Source organism: Siphateles boraxobius, unplaced genomic scaffold (assembly GCF_051911475.1).
Source record: "Siphateles boraxobius isolate OS27281-9 unplaced genomic scaffold, OSU_SipBor_1 19, whole genome shotgun sequence".
NCBI classification, from domain to species: domain Eukaryota; kingdom Metazoa; phylum Chordata; class Actinopteri; order Cypriniformes; family Leuciscidae; genus Siphateles; species Siphateles boraxobius.
This window is the reverse complement of record NW_027508799.1, coordinates 12031999-12051725: the sequence shown is the minus strand read 5'-3', so window position 1 is coordinate 12051725 and position 19727 is coordinate 12031999. Positions and strand designations below refer to the sequence as shown.

The 19727-nt window shown below is 41.4% G+C and overlaps 1 protein-coding gene across 1 annotated transcript in view; it reads left to right on the top strand.

Moving 5' to 3' along the window:
• The window catches only part of LOC143742503 (putative C-type lectin domain family 20 member A), a 61776-nt gene that overhangs the window by 18667 nt on the left and 23382 nt on the right, over nucleotides 1–19727 (top strand). Inside the window, exon 2 of the mRNA XM_077235386.1 lies at nucleotides 17634–17996. Coding sequence (XP_077091501.1) covers nucleotides 17634–17996 — 363 coding nt within the window. The remainder of the gene's footprint in view (nucleotides 1–17633; nucleotides 17997–19727) is intronic.

The following is a 19727-nucleotide window of genomic DNA, read 5'->3' as shown; positions in this document are numbered from 1 at the left end:
ATCGTTCCGAAAAAAGATGGAGGGCTGCGTCCCATTCTAGATCTGCGTCTCTTAAATCGCACTGTTGGGAAGCTCAAATTCAAAATGCTCACTCTCAATCAGATCGTGTCACAAATCAGATTCGAGGACTGGTTTGTCACAATAGATCTAAAGGACGCCTACTTCCATGTTTCAATCCTCCCTCAACACAGGAGGTTCGCTTTCGGGGGCGAAGCGTACCAATATGGGGTTCTTCCGTTTGGCCTAGCACTGTCACCCCGCACGCTCCGCTCAGGCTGCAGGGCATCCGTATTCTGAACTATATAGACGATTGGTTAATTCTAGCTCAGTCGGAACAGCAGGCGGTTCGGCATCGAGATGCTGTTCTTGCTCACATCAAAAGATTGGGGTTGAAAGCAACCACCCATACAACCAGCGATGAGCGAGCTTCAAATAGATGTTTATCAACTGAACCCCTTTACAACAGGAAAGAATTCCTGGGTGAAGACTTAACAACGCACACGCACACACAACCAAACCTTCTTGTAGTGAAACCTAAAATATGTGTAATTCTGAAAAGATACAATATATTCATGTATGCCTTTGTGTTTCTGCTTCTGTACCAAGCCTAGTTATGATTTTATAGTCGTGTAGCTAAACTCTAAGTGCTCACATCAAACTCTAAGAGTATATACCCACCTTAATATATGCAAAACCTACATTTCTTGGTACCGAATTTATCCTCTCGGTCTGCTTTAGCTAAAATATATATTAGGTTATGATAAAATGTATTACACTATGTTTCCCATTCTTGATAGTAGAAAGGGGCGAAGTCTGACACCGCCATAGACCATGCAAATTCGGTTGTTAGAAAAAACAAAGAAATCTTTTCCCGCCCAAGATTGCCGAATGTCATTGGTCGATGTGCTCCTGAGGAGGTGTGGACTATCTTCTTTGAAAAGATGAGGGCCCAGTCTCCTTGCTCTCTCTTCTTCGTAATCCTTGGACGACTCCACTTATCTCTTCCTTTGCGTTCTAGTTCTAGCTTTTCTTATTTTCGTTTAGTTCTTTTCTTTGTTTTAAACCTTGTGCCTTAGTCATTTCGACCACCAGGCGAAACGGACTTAGCCTGATTTACAGCAACTCACCTACACGTAACGCTTTGAACTTCCCGCGAGATACACGCGTTCCAAAACCAGTTCCAGGACGCACAAGGACCACACACCAACGCAGCCTTGTTTCAGCCACACAAAGGTCTATAATGCAAGTAGCCTATTTATTTCCATTGAAATCTAAATGTGTTAAGAGCTGTTTATCCCTGCTTTAAGGTGTGTGATTTCTTGATGGTTCTTAAGGGTTAACTGTTTGGTGAAGTTTGCTATTTCTGTGATCTGCTTTCTCTCTCTTCCTTTCCTTGATTCCGTTATTCATTATTCTGTATATATTTATTGTTAAATGTAATTTGTGCTATAGCTTCATTTATTAAACCCTCATTATACTCTTTATTGTCTCTGACTGGTAATCATCAAACAAAGCCTCTTAAATGTGTGATCCTAAGCTACAAGCTTGATATTGATAAATACTTTAATTAGTAATATTATCAGAAAGTTATTCTTCACAAACAGAAGGATAGCTTTTCCTGATAATGACCAGAATAATCCTTTTCGCGAAATTGATCAGAGGATCGTCAGTAGGTTCGGTGGACGGACAAAACCGACAAAATGCAGTTAGTTCTGTTTAAAGGATATTCTAAAAATTGATATAGCCTATCTGTATATTATATGTGTTCATAATTGATTATAATTCGTTGTGGTTAATTATCTATACATATGTAGATACAGATGGACTATATTCCCTTTTTGGGCAATTTAAAATTGTAGGTGATAACTCAGAACCCGTATGATCAGCTGTTAATTGTGAATTATTAATTATTGATTATACTTTCCCCCCATTTGAGCTGAGACACTACATAGTAAACAAACTTGGCTTGCTGTCCTTGGAGGAGACTCAAACCCGAGGCTCGGAGTGAGCTCTGAGTTAAAAAAAAAACCTATGATGGAGTTGCGCATAAGAGGATAGAGATAATTTACTGGAGGAGAAGGGGAGTAGGAGGGCTGCCGGAAAAAATTGACAATGGAATGACGTGGTGTCTGCTGCTTATAGTACGCTCGTAATGATGATTGACAGGTCTGAATGTTTAGGCTCCTCCCAAACCTTCGTTTTGAACTTCATTTCACTAGTTTGCCTGCCTATTCATCCTTAAAGGTTAATTGTAAACTAACTTGGCTTGCTGTCCTTGGAGGAGGCTCGAACCCGAGGCTCATCTTGAGCTCCGAGTTGAAACCCCAAAAAATGATTGCAAAGACAGCAAGCTAGGCAATAAACCATGAATACTGCATGGCGATATAGGTATAGGTAGAAAAGACTTAAGACATTAAGCCTGTGACAGTCGTCAATGTTTTTCTTATTACGTACTTGTCGATGGCGCTGTTACGCGTATATCCGGGGAACCAGTTATCCGGGGAAGTTATTTTAAGGAAGTGTGATTGCGCTTCTCTCTCTCTCTCTCTCGCTCTTCCGCCTTTGTTGTCAGGCGTGGGTTATTCGCGGTCATGGTCACGTTAGCAGACGGCTTGTGAGTATGGTTGTTGAAGGCCGTGCTGCATTAATGTATTAATGCTGCGGACTTTTTCTGTTTTGCGATTCATATTTTGAGGAATGTTTCCCTCATTGAATTTCGTAAAGCATTGGAAAGTTGGTTCGAGAGTGAGTTTTGTATGTAAATGGAGCGTGTGATTGGAGTTGTTGAGAGAGAGCGGTTTCCAATCCGGTTATATTGTGTTTAGAAGTGGATTCAGGGCATTATAGGTAGTATGTTTTGAGGAGGTTTTGGTGGTAGGAAGGATTTTTCTTTTGGGGTTTATTTTTGGCGCTCGAGTTGCCGAATTACTTTGTAAATATTGTGTGTGTTATGTAATGAATTGTATTTCAGCCAAAGTAGTCAATGAGCGATATGGTAAGCAACGTTTTTTTTTTCGTTTTTTTTTTCGTTTTTTTTTGCTTGTGTGGTTGCTTTATTGTATTTTGATTTGTTTCTGCATAAGATTTATTGTATTGCATTTAATTAGTTGAATTATTTATTTTGATTTATCTGTCATTCATTTATTACTGTAAGGTAATTAAAAGGTAAATGTTCCTGGGACCTAAATTAATTGAACATGTTCATTAAATCTGTTTTCCATTCTAGTTACTTTTGGAATGGAATGTATTGATGTGCTGAATGAAAATACAGATTTATTCCTGAAGTGCGTACTCCTTCTCTTGGCAGAACTCATCTGGTTCAGCATAAGATCTCTGTCCGCAGAGATGTGGTTGTGTCACAAAAGCCCCCAGTACATAAAAAGGAAATAGTAAAGGATCAGATTGATGATATGCTTTTACGAGACATTATTCAGCCATCTCATTCTCCTTGGGCATTTCCTATTGTACGCGTTCCTAAAAAAGATGGAGGCCAGCGCTTTTGTGTTGATTATCGACGATTAAATGCTGTGAGTGAAAGTGATGCATTCCCTCTCCCTATGGTTGGTGAAATCCTGGAGTCACTTGCTGGAGCCAGTGTGTTCAGTACTCTGGATCTTAACAGCGGGTACTGGCAAGTGGCAATGGACCAAGACAGTATGGCTAAAACTGCCTTTGTGTCCCCTTTTGGGCTGTATGAATTTAAGGTTTTACCTTTTGGTTTGAAAAATGCTCCAGCTACATTTCAGCGGCTCATGAATAGGGTGTTGGCTGAGTGTTTAGGACAGTGTTGTTTGGTTTATCTAGATGACATATTCATTTATTCATTAGATTTCAGTCAGCATATACAAGATCTACAAAGGGTTTTCAGGTTTCTACAAAAGGCGGGATTAACTGAAACTTCAGAATTCTAATTTCTGTTTAACAGAGGTTACGTTTCTTGGCCACGTGGTGACCACCGAAGGGGTGAAAGCAGATCCTGCTAAAACAGAGGCAATCTAGAATTTTCCTGTACCAAAAAATCTAAAAGAACTTCAGCGGTTCTTGCCGAAATAGTTCTTTCGGCAATATTTTTCAGCTATTGCCGAACCTTTAAACGCCTTGAAACGAAAAGGAGCTTGTTTCCATTGGACAGTTGACTGTCAAGCTGCTTTTGAGAACTTGAAAATGCAACTGTTGTCTACACCAATATTGGGACACCCTAACCATGCTTGCACATTCATAGTTTATACTGATGCTAGTTCAACGGGTTTGGGTGCTATTCTTGGTCATAGCAGGTCATGCAGTTTCCTCTTTCTGACGAGGATATTTGTACAGCACAACAGCAAGATATGGAGGTCCAAAAGGTATATCAGAATATAGTCTGTAATATGCAGAGTCTTGAGGAGTCTTGTTCTGGATTCGTTATCTCAGAGGATAAGGTTTACCGGAAGGTGATTCATCCTTCCAAAGGAACCTATTTTCAAGTGTATGTCCCACAGATCCTTCGCCAGACTATGTTGGAAGCATATCATTCTAACCCATTAAGTGGACACTTTGGCCGTTATAAGGCACAAAAAAGGTTAACAGAAGTTGCTTTTTGGCCAAATATGTGGGGGGATGTTTCAAAGTTTGTTAAGAATTGTGTCAATTGTCAACAGTGTAAGCCTGAGTGTCGTAAACCAGCAGGCCTGTTACAACAAACTGAAGCACATGAACCATGGGAATTGCTTGGCGTGGATCTTATGGGACCGTTGCCTCGTAGTACGCAAGGTAACACCCAACTAATGGTGGTAGTAGATTATTATAACCATTGGTTATATATACCTATGGGCATACCATCCCCAAACCAACTTCACAGAATGTGTGAATCGGACTGTTAAGGGGATGATATCGTCTTATGTGTTTGGTGAGCATAATCACTGGGATCATTATTTGCCAGAGCTGAGCTATGCCATCAATTCTGCTGTTCAGGAGAGTACTGGATACTCCCCAGCAGAATTACTCTTGCAAAGAAGGTTGAAAGCCATGTTAGCAGACGCCGCTTGAGTATGGTTGTTGAAGGCCGTGCTGCATTGATGTATTAAAGCTGCAGACTTTTTCTGTTTTGCGATTCATATTTTGAGGAATGTTTCCCTCATTGAATTTCGTAAAGCATTGTAAAGTTGGTTCGAGAGCGAGTTTTGTGTGTAAATGGAGCGTGTGATTTGCGTGTGATTGGAGTGGTTGAGAGAGAGCGGTTTCCAATCCGGTTATATTGTGTTTAGATGTGGATTCAGGGCATTATAGGTAGTATGTTTTGAGGAGGTTTTGGTGGTAGGAAGGATTTTTCTTTTGGGGTTTATTTTTGGCGCTCGAGTTGCCGAATTACTTTGTAAATATTGTGTGTGATGTAATGAATTGTATTTCAGCCCCAGTAGTCAATGAGTGATATGGTAAGCAACCGTTTTTTTGTTTTTGTTTGTTTTTCACTTATGTGGTTGCTCTATTGTATTTTGATTTGTTTCTGCATAAGATTTATTGTATTGCAATTAATTAGCTGAATTATTTATTTTGATTTATCTGTCATTCATTTATTACTGTAAGGTAATTAAAAGGTAAATGTTCCTGGGACTGAAATTAATAGAACATGTTCATTAAATCTGTTTTCCATTCTAGTTACTTTTGGAATGGAATGTATTGATGTGCTGAATGAAAATACAATATGATTGGAACTGAACTTGACTAGTAAATATTAAATTGACTTTACTTCTGGTTCCTTGTTCTGTTGTTTCTTAATTGATAATATCATCCCTATGTGTAGTATTTATGAGTGATTAATTAAATAATTGTGGTGGTTTTTACCCCTGGCGCCCGGACTTAATCTTGTAAGGCCTAATACCGTCACAAGCCCTCTCCCCTCCAAAGATGAGTAGAATATTTCACTGCAGTCGTTATGAAGAAATAGGGCGGCTCGTGGAGTAAATGTCTTGTGGAAGCTAAGAGAAAACTAAGGGGCTCCTGCGGGGAGCAGGGGTAGAAATTACTAATGCGGCAGTGAAAAGACTGGAGGTTATTGCGAGCGGAGTGAGAAATCATTGCTGTGCCGGATAGAAATAAAAAAAGAAATTGAGAGTTGGAGCGAAATAGCTGTTGCGGCAGCAAGGAAATATTTTATTCTGAAAGCTGGCGTGAGAGCGGTGGCTGAAATCACTGCTGTGGCAGTGAAAAAATAAAGTTTAGACCCAAAGCTGGTGTGAGACCAGTGGCCAATATCACTACTGCGGTTGTGAGGAATGAAGTTTAATCTGAAGCTGGTTTGAGAGCGGTGGCCGAAATCACTGCTGCGTAAGTCAGTGAGAAAATAAGTTTATTCTGAAAACTGGTGCTAGACCCGTAGTTGAAATCACTACTGTGGTAGTGAGAAGAATTTTACTCTGAAAGCTGGTGTAAAAGAGGTGGCCGAAATCACTGCTGCGGCAGTGAGAAAAGTTTACTCTGAAAACTGGTGCTAGACCAGTAGCTGAAATCACTACTGCGGTAGTGAGAGAAATGTATTTTGATGAGGGGAGAAAGCACTGCTGAGGCAGTGAGACATGAAAGTTTAACTGGAGAACGTCTCGGTTATTAACCTAACCTCGATTCCCTGAGAGTAGGGAACAAGTATTGCGCAAGTTTTCCTTTCTCGAGAATATTGAAGCAATTTTTTTTTTAAATGCAGTGCACCTGCACAGCAGACATACAGCTGAGCGCTTTAGCTCACTCATTGGCTGTGCTGCGGCAACTGCACAAACCTATGGCAAGTTGGCTAGGATGCGAGAACCAATCAGGGCGCATTAGAGCCCACCAGAATGGGCGTGGCTTATAGCAATATAAGCCCCCATATCGCTATAGAATTCAGGTTAAAACGACTGAAGCGATCCCCTGATCAAAGCACAGTAGCACGGCAAGTTATGCAATACTCGTTCCCTTCTCTCAGGGAACCGAGGTTACGTTAGTAACCGAGACTTTCCCTTTCAAGTGGTCTCTCGTATTGCGTAAGTTAGCTTACGTTATGGGAACTGCTTAAAAACTTTGCCGCATACTATAGCCTAGGGCCAAACGCCCGAGGCTCATAGAAGAGTAAAGTTATGAGTTCTAATATGGCCAGATCAGTAATGAGACTTATATAGGAAAATAATAGGAATGGGTCTTATAAGGGGCCATTCTCCTTCTCATATGGTATATATAGAACCACACTTCATGTTTACCCAGGACCAGACAGACGTCAGGCCTTATAATTGTGAAAATGTGCTTAAAAACTTTATTCATATAGGAAGAACCCTCGCTTGCAAAGTGGGAACTTCCATATTATAAAACCTCATAAATGTGGACGGTGAGGCCCAGCCTGCCGCCGCACAAATATCTTCAATTGGTATTCCACTTGACCATGCCCAGGTCCCAAATAGGTATAGAGGGGGATCGAGTTGGGTTTAGCCTTCTGGACCCCTTGAGGAAGCGCATGACTAGGTCGTTTCATCCCAGTGATTGCCCAGCCACATGAGCGTAAAATGCTGCTATGGCCGCCACATGTACTTTGAGCGTGGAGGGGGTGTGACCCGCGTCCAAAAGCTCTTGTAGAAAGGAAACTACCCTTGTTACTCCACATGAGTAGGGGTCCAGGGGACGATTTTAGAGCATAAAGACGGCTGATTAAAGGTGCTCTCTCTTCATTAATGGTATTTAGCACTGTGGTGAGCAGGACAAGGCCGAGGGACGTGAGAGAACGGCGCGAGGCCGGTGGCATGATTGATAATGAGCGCCACCTGCGCACCGGTCTCGTATCTCTCACAGAGGAGTGGAGGCATAAAGGAGGAGCGACGACAGTGAAGATCGAGAGAGGAACAGGCCTGAACGTGTGCTTTGTTTCTGTTATGTGTGGCCAGCAATGGTCCGTGAGGGGCTGCTGGCTTATACTTTTGTTTTTGTATTTGTTTTATTTTGTTATTAAACCCGTTGAGGGGCCATACATGGAGGGCCCACAGGTCGGGACGGGGATGCCAAATCGTCCCGTTCGCCTGCATGAGGAGGTCTCTCCTCAGCGGTATTGGCCATGGGGCTGATTCCAGCAGCATAGTCCAGTCTGAGAACCATGACTGGTTCTTCCAAGAGCACTGCACACTTGCTCTCCCAGATCCGTTCGATGACCTGAGGTAGCATCATGTCCGAAGGGAATGCGTACAGCTGGCAGCGTGGCCAATTCTGGGCCAGCGCTTCCCTGTCTTTGGAGCAAAATGTTTGCCAACGAGCGTTGTCTTCTGAGGCGAAGTGGTCGACCTCTGCCTCACCGAAGATGCTCCATATCATCTAAACCATTTGCGGGTGAAGAGACCATTCCCCTGACATTGTCTCTGGATAGCATATCTGCACCCTGGTTCAGAATGCCTGGAACGTGCAATGCTCTTAGCAGATGCAGGTTGAGCTGAGCCCATAGCAAAAGGTGTTTGGCTATGGTGTGCTGGTTGCTCGACCTGAGACCACTTGGCGATTTATATAGGAAACCACTGACATGTTGTCCGACAGGACCAAGATGTGTTGACCTTTTATGTATGGGAAGAAAGCTTTTAATGATGGAGCGACTGCTCTCATCTCTTGACAGTTTATGTGTGCGCTTTCGAAACTTACCAATTCACCAAATTAACGGAATGCATTGCTGATATAAAAAATTGGATTACTAGTAATTTCCTACTACTTAATTCTGAAAAAAACAGAGATTCTAATTATTGGACAAATAACTTCCTCACGTAATAACCTAGAATACTGTCTAACACTTGATAGCTGCTCTGTCAAGTCCTTGTCATCGATTAGGAACATGGGTGTGCTCTTTGATTGCAATCTTTCATTTGAAAGTCACATGTATAGAATCTGTAAAAGCATTTTTCCATCTAAAAAATATATCTAAATTACGTCATATGCTCTCAATGACAAATGCAGAACAATTAGTTCATGCGTTCATGACATCAAGGCTAGATTATTGTAATGCTCTTATGGGTGGTTGCCCTGCATGCTTAATAAACAAATTACAGCTGGTCCAAAACGTAGCTGCTAGAGTTCTTACCAGAACCAGGAAGTATTACCATATTAGCCCGGTTCTGTCAACACTGCATTGGCTCCCTTTTAAACATCGTATAGATTTTAAAATATTGCTGATTACTTACAAAGCACTAAATGGTTTAGCTCCCCCTGTACTTGAGCGAGCTATTAACACATTATAGTCCTTCACGTCTATTGCGATTTCAAAATTCTGGCCAGTTGATAATACCTAGAATATCAAAATCGACTGCTGGCGGTAGATCCTTTTCCTATTAAGCACCAAAACTTTGGAACAATCTTCCTAACATTGTCCGGTAAGCAGAACCAGTCTGTCAGTTCAAATCTAGACTAAAAACACATCTCTATGGCTTAGCATACACATAACACATTATAGACTTCTATAATTCAATGTTAGGCTGCATAGTTTAGATCAGCCGGAACCGGGAACACTTCCCATAAATCCTGATGTACTTAGTACATCATAAGAAGGATGGCGTCTACGCTAATATTAGTCTCTCTGTTTATCCCGAGGTTTACCGCAGTCCGCCGGATCCAGGCCGCATCCGGATCTGATAAAGGACCTGCACCTGGACAAATGCAAATTACAGCTGGTCCAAAACGTAGCTGGTCCAGATCACATGAAAGGTTTTCTGTTAGAAAAGTGTTGTGTTAGCGGCCCCTAAGTTAATAACTAATGATCGTTGCGACGAAAGTCAAACAATCAAAACTACTTTAACTGGGACACTAACTTTATTCTTATGCTGCTGTAAAGCCAAAATAATATCCGTTGCTTTAATTTCCTATTATCACCATAAAGCTGCTTTGAAACCGTCTATATTGTTAAAAGCGCTATATAAAGGAAGGTGACTTGACTTGACTTGACAGTTGGTATAGCTGGTCTATTGGCGAAATCAATGTGAAATGTTTAGGCCTTACTCACGCAAATCTGTAGTCCTCCTGTCTCTTTGAGCTCGTCAACGCTGGTGCTGCCACTGATTTGAATACTGTCCTTTACTGTTTCGTCAGTAAAGCGGCTGTCAAACTCAAGCATAAGATTGCTGAGGATTTCTGTGTACTTGGGGATGTGTCCTTCCATCAAACCGACTTCTTTAAGGCTGGGAAAATGTGCCAAATTCCCTAAATGTAGACACAAAGACAAAAAAGAACAGTATAAGATGCAAGAAGATTTTGTTCCATTTCATTAAGTAGGCTAAATGCACATTAGACCTTACTTTACTTAGTATCTCGGAAAATTATAAATTACTGTAATCTGTATTTTGTATCTGATTACCAAACACTCCACACAATAACATTATGCTTAATAACAAGCCCATTTTATTATATAACTTGAATTGCAATTAGGCCTCACCTGTTGAGAGATGTCTGTTGAGCAACACAAGTTTTTTCTTGAAGGCTCTGCCGTGATCAAACATCTGGTTGATTACCTGGTCCTTCCCTTGGAGCTGAAGATTCAGAGTATTCAATAGCTCTGTAGCGTCCACCAGAAAAGCCAGGTCGGCGATCCATTGCTTGTCTGAGGGCACTTGAATGTCCCTGATCACATCACGCAACTCAAAAAAGCGCCGCAAAACTTTCCCTCTTCTCAGCCACCTCACCTCCTGGTGGTACAGCACATCACCATACTGTGCTTCCATCTCATCCAGCATAGCTTGGAACTGATGATGTGAGAGCGCCTTGGAGCAAATATTGTTGACAATGGAAATTTGGTATTTTGGTATGGTATTTTAAAATCTGCCCCCCACACTGACGGACTTTCTCTGACACCAGTGTAGCGAGACCAGAATGCTTACCGACCATCGCCGCTTTTCATATTTTCCCACTTCAAGTTGTTCTTCTCCACAACTCTTTCCACTGCTAAAAAATTATCTGTTCCTTTGGTTGTGCTTGTGAGTGTTTCAAGGCCAGCGAGCTCCTGACACACCTCAAAGTCCTCGCTGACCCCTCGCAAAAACACCAACAACTGTGCAGAGTCGGAGATAACTGTACTCTCGTCGCAGGTGATGGAGAAGGCAGAAAATCGACCTGCTTTCACAACGATTTGCTCACAGACGTTTTAGGCCATATCCTCCATGCAACAGGTAACGGTGTTCCGAGACAGGCTAATTTGAGAAAAAAACGTGTCTGATTCGGGCACACAGTCTCAGCAGACACTGTTTCACAAAGTCACCACATGAAAGAGCTCATCCACTTTTCAAAACTTTAGCGTCTGGACCAATCACACACACAAATTATTAATTACATTTAATGAATAGTCCGGCAAACTCACTCTCCCAACAAAGATCTGTGTAACTTCCCCCGAAACTAACATTCAATTCAATTCAATTCAAGTTTATTTGTATAGCGCTTTTCACAATACATATTGTTTTAAAGCAGCTTTAATGCAAAGTGCATTTCAGAAATGTACATAGAAAGATACAGTTAGTTAATCATGTATTAATTTGGGGCATAACATATCGCCGGCGTCGAGTCGTCTCTTCACAGGCGTTTAGTCATCTCATCGCAGGTGTTGGGCATCTGAAGTCTGCTCCAACACCTGCGAACATCACAATGAAGCTAACACCACTGGCAGAACTCAGTGTCCGGTTACTTTGATAAGAATTTTTACTTTATATTTTAAAACTTGTGCACAATATGTATTTGGTTCTGATTCTCTGCTTGCATACAAAGTTTACCTTACGATTTAGATTGTGACTACATGCTCTTAATAGTACTGTACAGTAAGAAAGACATTTCCCTTCCCCGGAAATTAATATTTCTTAGAATTAATAAACAATTAATGCCGAGTGTCCTCGGGACAAACAGGTGGGTTGAAGTAAAAATAAATTTTACTATATTAAGTTAATTATATTAACTGATCCAAATATTCATAATCATTTATAACCATTATTGATTATTAATATTTCATAGAGCTGATTTGCTACACAATTAATGTGCTAATCTGGTAACTTGCACGGGAAGCGTTTTCTTGTGCTTTTGACGGCTGAAGCAAAGTACGTTGTTGAGAATGTAACTTTGCTAGCAGGTCTCCTGCCTTGACTTTTCGTTCCTCTTCACTGTATCATGAGAACCGATGCAAATGTTTCGTTTCATAATGACGACGGAGGTTATACTCTTTAAGAACAGCCACTCTTTGTTTACAGATAAGACATTGATTTCAGTAAAAAAAATATTTGTGCTGCCAACTATTTTTAAACTTTCTCTTGTCAGTGTGCCAATGCCTCATATGATCCATGTTAGCTACTAGCTTCTTCTCAGCCCTCTTCACTCTTGTCATCATAAATTACGTGCCGGGTTACTTGACTGTAACCCTGTTCCCTGAAAAAGCGGAACAAGATGCTGCGCTGCTTAGCGCATTGGGAACGTCTTTAATCGTGACCTGTTGTGAATATAGTTGTGTAAACACGTCGATGGAATCGACTGGAAGTAATATAGCCTTGGTCGGTGACGTCATCAGCGCGCACCCGCGACACGAGGCTATAATTAGATGAGCCACAGGTGCATCATCAGGATATTTTGTCTGAAGAGCAGTCCTGGGACATCATCAGCACGGCAATGCAGCGCAGCATCTCGTTCTGCTTTTTCAGGGAACAGGGTTACAGTCAAGTAACCCGGAACGTTCTCTTTCAAAAGCTACAATCGATGCTGCACTGCTTAGCGCAGTGGGTATGAGAATACCCACGCCGCCGTTTTTGAAGGTGTCTGGACTCCTTACGGTTGTGTAGGTGTGCTCACAAGGATACAAGAAAGCACTAGACATTAGTTTGTGATGTCGAATCAGGGATGTGATAGCCCGGAGTGGCATGAACATTCAAGCTATAAAATCTTATGAATGTGTGTGGAGAGAACCAGCCTGCCACATCACAAACAAACTGCAAGGGGGCACCTCTTGCCAAGGTAGCAGAGGAGGCGACCCCTCTGGTGGAGTGAGCCTATATTATCTCCGAGAACCATACTCTGTTCGGCCAACGTGGCGCTATCAGTAAGAGGCAAGACCCTTCCTGGCGAACTCTGGGGAACTCCCGGGAGCAAAGCCACTGGTGGAAACGCATACAGGCGCATTTTGGGCCATGTGTGCGCCATCGCATCCAGACCCAGGGGGGCTGGGTGACTCAGAGAAAAGTAGAGGGGACATTGCACTGTCTGCTGGGAGGCGAAGAGGTCCACCTCTGCTTCGTAAAATTTGGTCCAGATCTGTTTTACTACTTCTGGGTGGAGTTTCCCCATCTGCAGTTTCTGTCTGGACAGTAAATCCGCTCCCACATTCAGATACCCCGGAATGTAAACTGCCCTGAGTGAAAGGAGCTTTTCCTGGGCCCAGAGAAAAATCTGTCTCGCTATTCTGTTCAGATTGCGTGAGCGCAGACCTCCCTGGTGATTTATATAAGAGACTGCCGCTATGTTGTCCATCCGTACTAGGACATGACAACCTCTCAACTGGGGGAGAAAATATTTCAGGGCCAGAAATACAGCCATCAAATATGCGTCCTTCAGATCGATCGTGACGAACCAATCATGATGTTGAATTTGGGACACGACCGCCTTGACGGTTAACATCTTGAACTTGAGCGCTTTGACTCTACAGTTTAAGCCTTGAAGATATAAGATTGGACGCAACCCCCCGTCCTTCTTGGGAACCAGGAAGTATCTGCCGTAATAGCCTCTCTCTGGAAGAGGAACATGTTCTATGGCCTCTTTGCTCAGAAGAGTTTGTAGCTCTTGTGACAGTACATGCATCAGCTCTGGTCTCACGGAAGTGGAGACCTCCGCGTTTCAACGGTGTGGTAACGGAATGTAACGGTACGGAATGTAAACTGCCCTGAGTGAAAGGAGCTTTTCCTGGGCCCAGAGAAAAATCTGTCTCGCTATTCTGTTCAGATTGCGTGAGCGCAGAACTCCCTGGTGATTTATATAAGAGACTGCCGCTATGTTGTCCATCCGCACTAGGACATGACAACCTCTCAACTGGGGGAGAAAATATTTCAGGGCCAGAAATACAGCCATCAAATATGCGTCCTTCAGATCGATCGTGACGAATCAATCATGATGTTGAACTATGCGACACGACCGCCTTGACGGTTAACAGAAGTTTCCACGCTGCCAAACTTTCTGAAAGTGGTATCTACTTTAACACTTCTTTTTGAGGGGATATTAGATGTTCCGTGCCCTGGATGAAAACAGGAAGCAATGGAACGTCTAACATTTCGCTGGAAACCGTTGACCCCCGAAGCACCAGAGGTGGCGGGATGGAGAGGTTTCGTGGGGGTAACAAGAAGGGGCGGTCAGATATAATATGCGCCCCGTCCCGCGGGGAGCTACCCCCACCAGCTTGGGCGCCAGACCATCAGGACTTCTTCTTTTTGTTGATGATCGTCCTGCTTTTTCACCTCCCTGGGTCTTGAAGGACCGGGGAGAGGTTGGGTGGCTAATGGCCCCTCCCCTTGAGTGCGGCGAGGAAGGAACTGAACAAACGCCTCCTCATGTTTCTTAACCTCTCTGAACCTGGTGAATACTGTGTTGACCAAGTCGCCAAACAAGCCAGAGGGAGAAACTGGGGAGTCCAGAAGAAAGACACGGTCCTTATCCTTTATCCCTGTGAGGTTGAGCCACAGATGCCTCTCCGTGCTAACTAAAGCAGACATAGAATGGCAGATGGCACGGGCCATTTGTTTAGTGGCACGGAGAGAAAGGTCTGTGGCCCGGTGCAGTTCAGCCTGTAACACAGCCATTGTGTGCAGCGCAGCACCAGCCAGACCTGCAGCTTGGTAAGCTTTGCCCATGAGAGCCGATGTTGTTCTGCACGGCTTCGTGGGGAGGGTAGGTCTCTGAGCGAAGATGCAGACCCAGGCGAGAGATAGCTCGCGAGCGTCTCTTCAACCTGAGGAATATCCGCATACACCCGCGCCTTTGAACCCACGATAGTCGAAAAAGTCGACGTCTTGGGAACAAAAACACGAGAGGTATATGGTTTTCTCCATGACTTAGATAGCTCATCATGGAGGTCTTCGAAGAAGGGTAGAGACCGATGTTGTGGTCCCTCCCCCCTGCCACCGGACATAAACCTATCCTCAAGCTTACTGCGTTTGGGGGTCTCTTGTTCGCTAGGCCAGTCAAGCTGTAATCTAGCCACCGCGCGAATAACCTCGAGTAATTTCTCTATGGATTTATCGTCGTGCGAGGAACACTCAGAAGTTGGCTGCTCGAAGTCCGTAGACCCAAGAGATTCATCTTCGTCCCCTACGTGAGCCGAAGAAGCACCGGGATCACGTGAGGGAATTTGTGGATCTGGTAAGCGAGCAAGCAAAAGGGACAAACCCATCTCTTACTCGTCAGCCAAATCCATTTGGGAGTCCCACGATGATAATGCAGGTGCGGACTGAAAGTAGCCAAGACGAGCACGAAGCATTGTAACTGTGGACAGTTCACAATGCTCACACTCTCCTGACTCCAATGCATCGATTGCATGCTCCTCCCCCAAACACACAAAGCAGTAAGCGTGTGTATCCAGTTCTGACATAGGACGAGAACATGGAGGAACACAACGCTTACTTCCTTGCTGACTCATTTCTCTTTTGACTTTTTAAACTTTTAAAACATACAGGGATGAGAAAGAGAAAGATCTGCACACTGCCAGTTGTAAAACTAAATAACTCCTATCAAGATCTGTAGTAGACAGAGAGAGAAAGATATGCTTGCACACCAAACGCAGAGAGGTCTCTGAAGACAAAAAACCTGACGATGCACCTGTGGCTCATCTGATTATAGCCTCGCGGGTGTGCGCCAATGACTTCACCGACCGAGGCTATATTACTTCGTGTCGATTCCATCGACGTGTTTACACACTGTATTAACAGCAAGTCACGATTAAAGACGTTGCCAATTTGTTAAGCAGCGCAGCATCGATTGTAGCTTTTGAAAGGGAACATCTTGTCATCTTGCATCTGCATTGCCCCATCTAAACCAATGTTAAACTGTGGCCACATAGTGAACTGCAGCCAGTCTTTGAATTAATTGAACGTTGAGACAATGATATTCTAACCAGAGCGCGGGACAAAAAAATTGCGAAAAAATTGCGGTCGACTGCCGCCACACAAAATAAAACAAAAAATTGCATTGATGTAAATAAGTGAAATAGTGCACCTTTAACCCTCAGGGAAAATGACATACTTTTACAAATGTGTAATTATTTTAAAAACTATTAATGAAAGAGAGGTGCGGTCTTTTTTGCCGTCTTCCTCAGATTCCGCTGAAAACAATGATAACAAACTTACCCGGCTTGTATACACACTTCCTTGTTGCGCAATACCACTTCGTCAAAGTCCAATGAAATCGATGTTGTTTGGCAGATTCACGAGCAACAACCAATGGAAAAATTGCCGATGGAGGAATATTTTTCTTACCCAATCAGAGGAAGGTTACCATGACGTATTCTAGCAAATCGGAGGACTCTGTAGCCTTGCAAGGGGTGGTACTATATACTATTACGCAAACAGCGTTGAGTGGCAGAGATGACAGAAAGCAAACGGACGCGTCGAGTATAAACAAGGCTTTACGGAGCGAGATCGCACAGAGATATGAGAGAGAGACAGAACAATTATAATATATATATATATATATATATATATATATATATATATATATATATATATATACACATACAATTATAGCATTATTTATTGTTTTAGCACTTTTATGATGGCAAGCAGTAAAAGATTTACGGTGGAACAAGCTCTGGAACAATTACTGGAGAGTGACGAGGAGAAAGCATTGCTTAGAAAATTCTGAACATTCCTAAGAAAAACGCCTGGGACTATTTGTAAATAAAGTTAAATTTTTCATTGTTCTTTACACATTTTATTTAACAATTACACATGTCTGTCAAGCAAAGGCTTTGACAAATATATTTTTTGTTCAAAAACTGTTCACTATTGTTGTGTGATGTGTGATTTACAGAAAAATAAATGCCAAAAATCTAATTTCCGTTTTTTTAATTCTCTAGTTTATGGTACATTTTCACTCATACATCCTTTATAAACATATTACATGTGTGCTTATGTTAGCTTAGGGTCTTCTGAATCCATAAATACCAAACACATAGTGTTCCATCTCCATTACATATAGTTTATAAGCCCAAATGTAAAAATAGAGAAAACGGACCAAAAAGAGCTTAGTCCCCAGAGGGTTAATAAAAAAATTCAATAAATAACAACATTTCCTTTTGATTATTTTACAGCGTTCACACTCAAGAAACTGATACAAACGAGATTAAATATAAATAATTTTTTAACACCACAATTAGATGCATCCACACATCCACATCCACATCACATCCAATACAGAATAGTAGATAAAACGGCAAACCAATTATTTTAAAGTTTAAACAGTAGTTTTACACAATTACTTACATAAACATAGATTTTCAAATATTTGATTTAGAAGGAATACACCGGTTTGTTAAAACAACTGCATTGGCTCAGTTTAATTTTAGTACGCAATACAAACCTTTTTGAAGAGAATCCTGGTGGGATGCTGCAAATTTAGTGTTCACATGTATTAGACTGTAACATTCAACACTTTCTTCTCAACAGGATTCTGGTCATTTACTGCGGGGATCTCACGTGAATATGTTCTAATCCAGGAACAGAAGACTTGGTACCGGGCACAAGCTTATTGTAGAGAAAACCACATTGACCTGGCCACTTTTCAAAATGATGATGACTGGGCAAATCTACGAGACACAGTTTATAATATGGCTAAGGTGGCTTGGATTGGACTGTACAATGACATTGATAGCTGGCGGTGGTGTTATCAGGATGAAAAAATTACATTCCAGAAATGGTTCACTGGAGAACCAAACAACTACGCTGGACAGGAAGCATGTGGTTTGATGCAGTATAGCACATGGAATGATTGGAATTGTAATGTACTATTTCCATTTTTTTGCTTCAATGGTAAGAAATTATGGAAGCAAATGCTAATATTGTGACTATTGTTCACAATGTTGACAATGCTGTAAACAGCCTTTCATACTAACTTATAACCATAAAAAAAATCATCAAATGATTTAATGCAGACTATTTTGCAAGTTACTGAGCAGTACGGCCATTATACTTAACCTATTTACAAAATAAGGTCATACAAAGTGAACTCCTTCTCCGCCATTAATGGAATTTTCCGTAATTTATGAGACAACGCTTCCCCGCTATTGGCGGAAATTTCCGACTATTACGCATCTTCTGAAAGAGTACAGAATTTCCAAACCAAAAATACATGTAAAGAAGCAGCGGAAACAAGCAATAACATTATGTAAACAGATGCATATGCAAAATAACTTGCCCATCAACATTAAACAGCAATTCAAAACTGCCTAATGTTACCGAATGAAATTTCAACCCAGGACGAACTATATGACTGGATTTTCGAGCTATAGGATTTTGATCATAGTTCTGAATCTGATCCAAATGTAGTCTTTGACAAAAGCGCGTTTTTCGTAGCTTTTTGTTCAAAATGTTGCTTTTTTTATGAAACTTTCCTACATTCAAGTGTTGATAAAAAAAGAATGCATGAAGCTAGAGTAAAACTTTTTTGTTTAAAAGCATTGGGTCTGTTCTTTCTATTGATATATTGCATGTTCAGATATTCATACAACAGTAATCTAGGGGCCATGAAACTTGTGAAAATGTTTTTGTTTTTTTAAAGAGCTGGCACTGGCAACTTTTTTCAAAAATGCTGTTGGGGAAAGAGTTAATAAGTCATAAAAGAAAAAAAGAATTACAGACAATTTAGGCCAAAGTAGGGGTGGGCGATATGACCAAAACCTTATTTAACTTTTTTAAATTTCATTTTATTTAAACTATTATTTATTTTTTCTTTGTTATTTAAAATAGGAACAAAGATGAAAACAATTGGACAAATACAATATAAACAGAAAAGAACCAGCCAAGCACAACACAAGGCTAAATGAGAAGCTTAGCATGGCTGGGAGCATTAGACCTACAACAATGAATAATTACATACATTTTAAGTGGATTTAAGTCAAAATGGCGGAAAAATCATAAATAGAATCACTAGTAAAATTATTAAATGGTTCATATTTTTTTAACAATAGGTTTTGCTGTTAGCAAATTGATGTGGTGGGGTCAGTGTGAGGTGGCAATGACACACATAAAGTTTAAGGTCAGTTTGTCAAATCTTTCCAGAGATTCAGCCTCTAATTCAGTTAGGCATCAATAGACACGAAATCCATACATTTTAGTCGGCATGGTCTTGAAGACAACTAGAATTTGGTGACATCGGTCTAGGAGGAGTTAGAAAAATGTTTTAAAGAGAATCAAAATGGCTAACATTAAGTCCGACTGACTATGGCAAAATTGGTATCTATGTTTATGGCATGACCCAAGGAATCTTTTAAGACAAGTTTCATTACATTAGGAAAAATTAATCAAAAGCTATTAGCATTTTTAAAATTTCATTATATATTTTTGTCTCTAAACTTTTTGAGTGCCTTCAGGGCATGGTGCCAATGACACATATCTAGTTTCGTAATGATTTGGTGATGCTTTCGTAGAATATAGAATTTTGGAAGAAATTCTAAATGGCAGACACCCAAAATGGTCAATATGGAAAAATTTGGTATCGTTTGATTCAGCATGCTGCACCTAATCTAAAGAGATCTCTAAAGA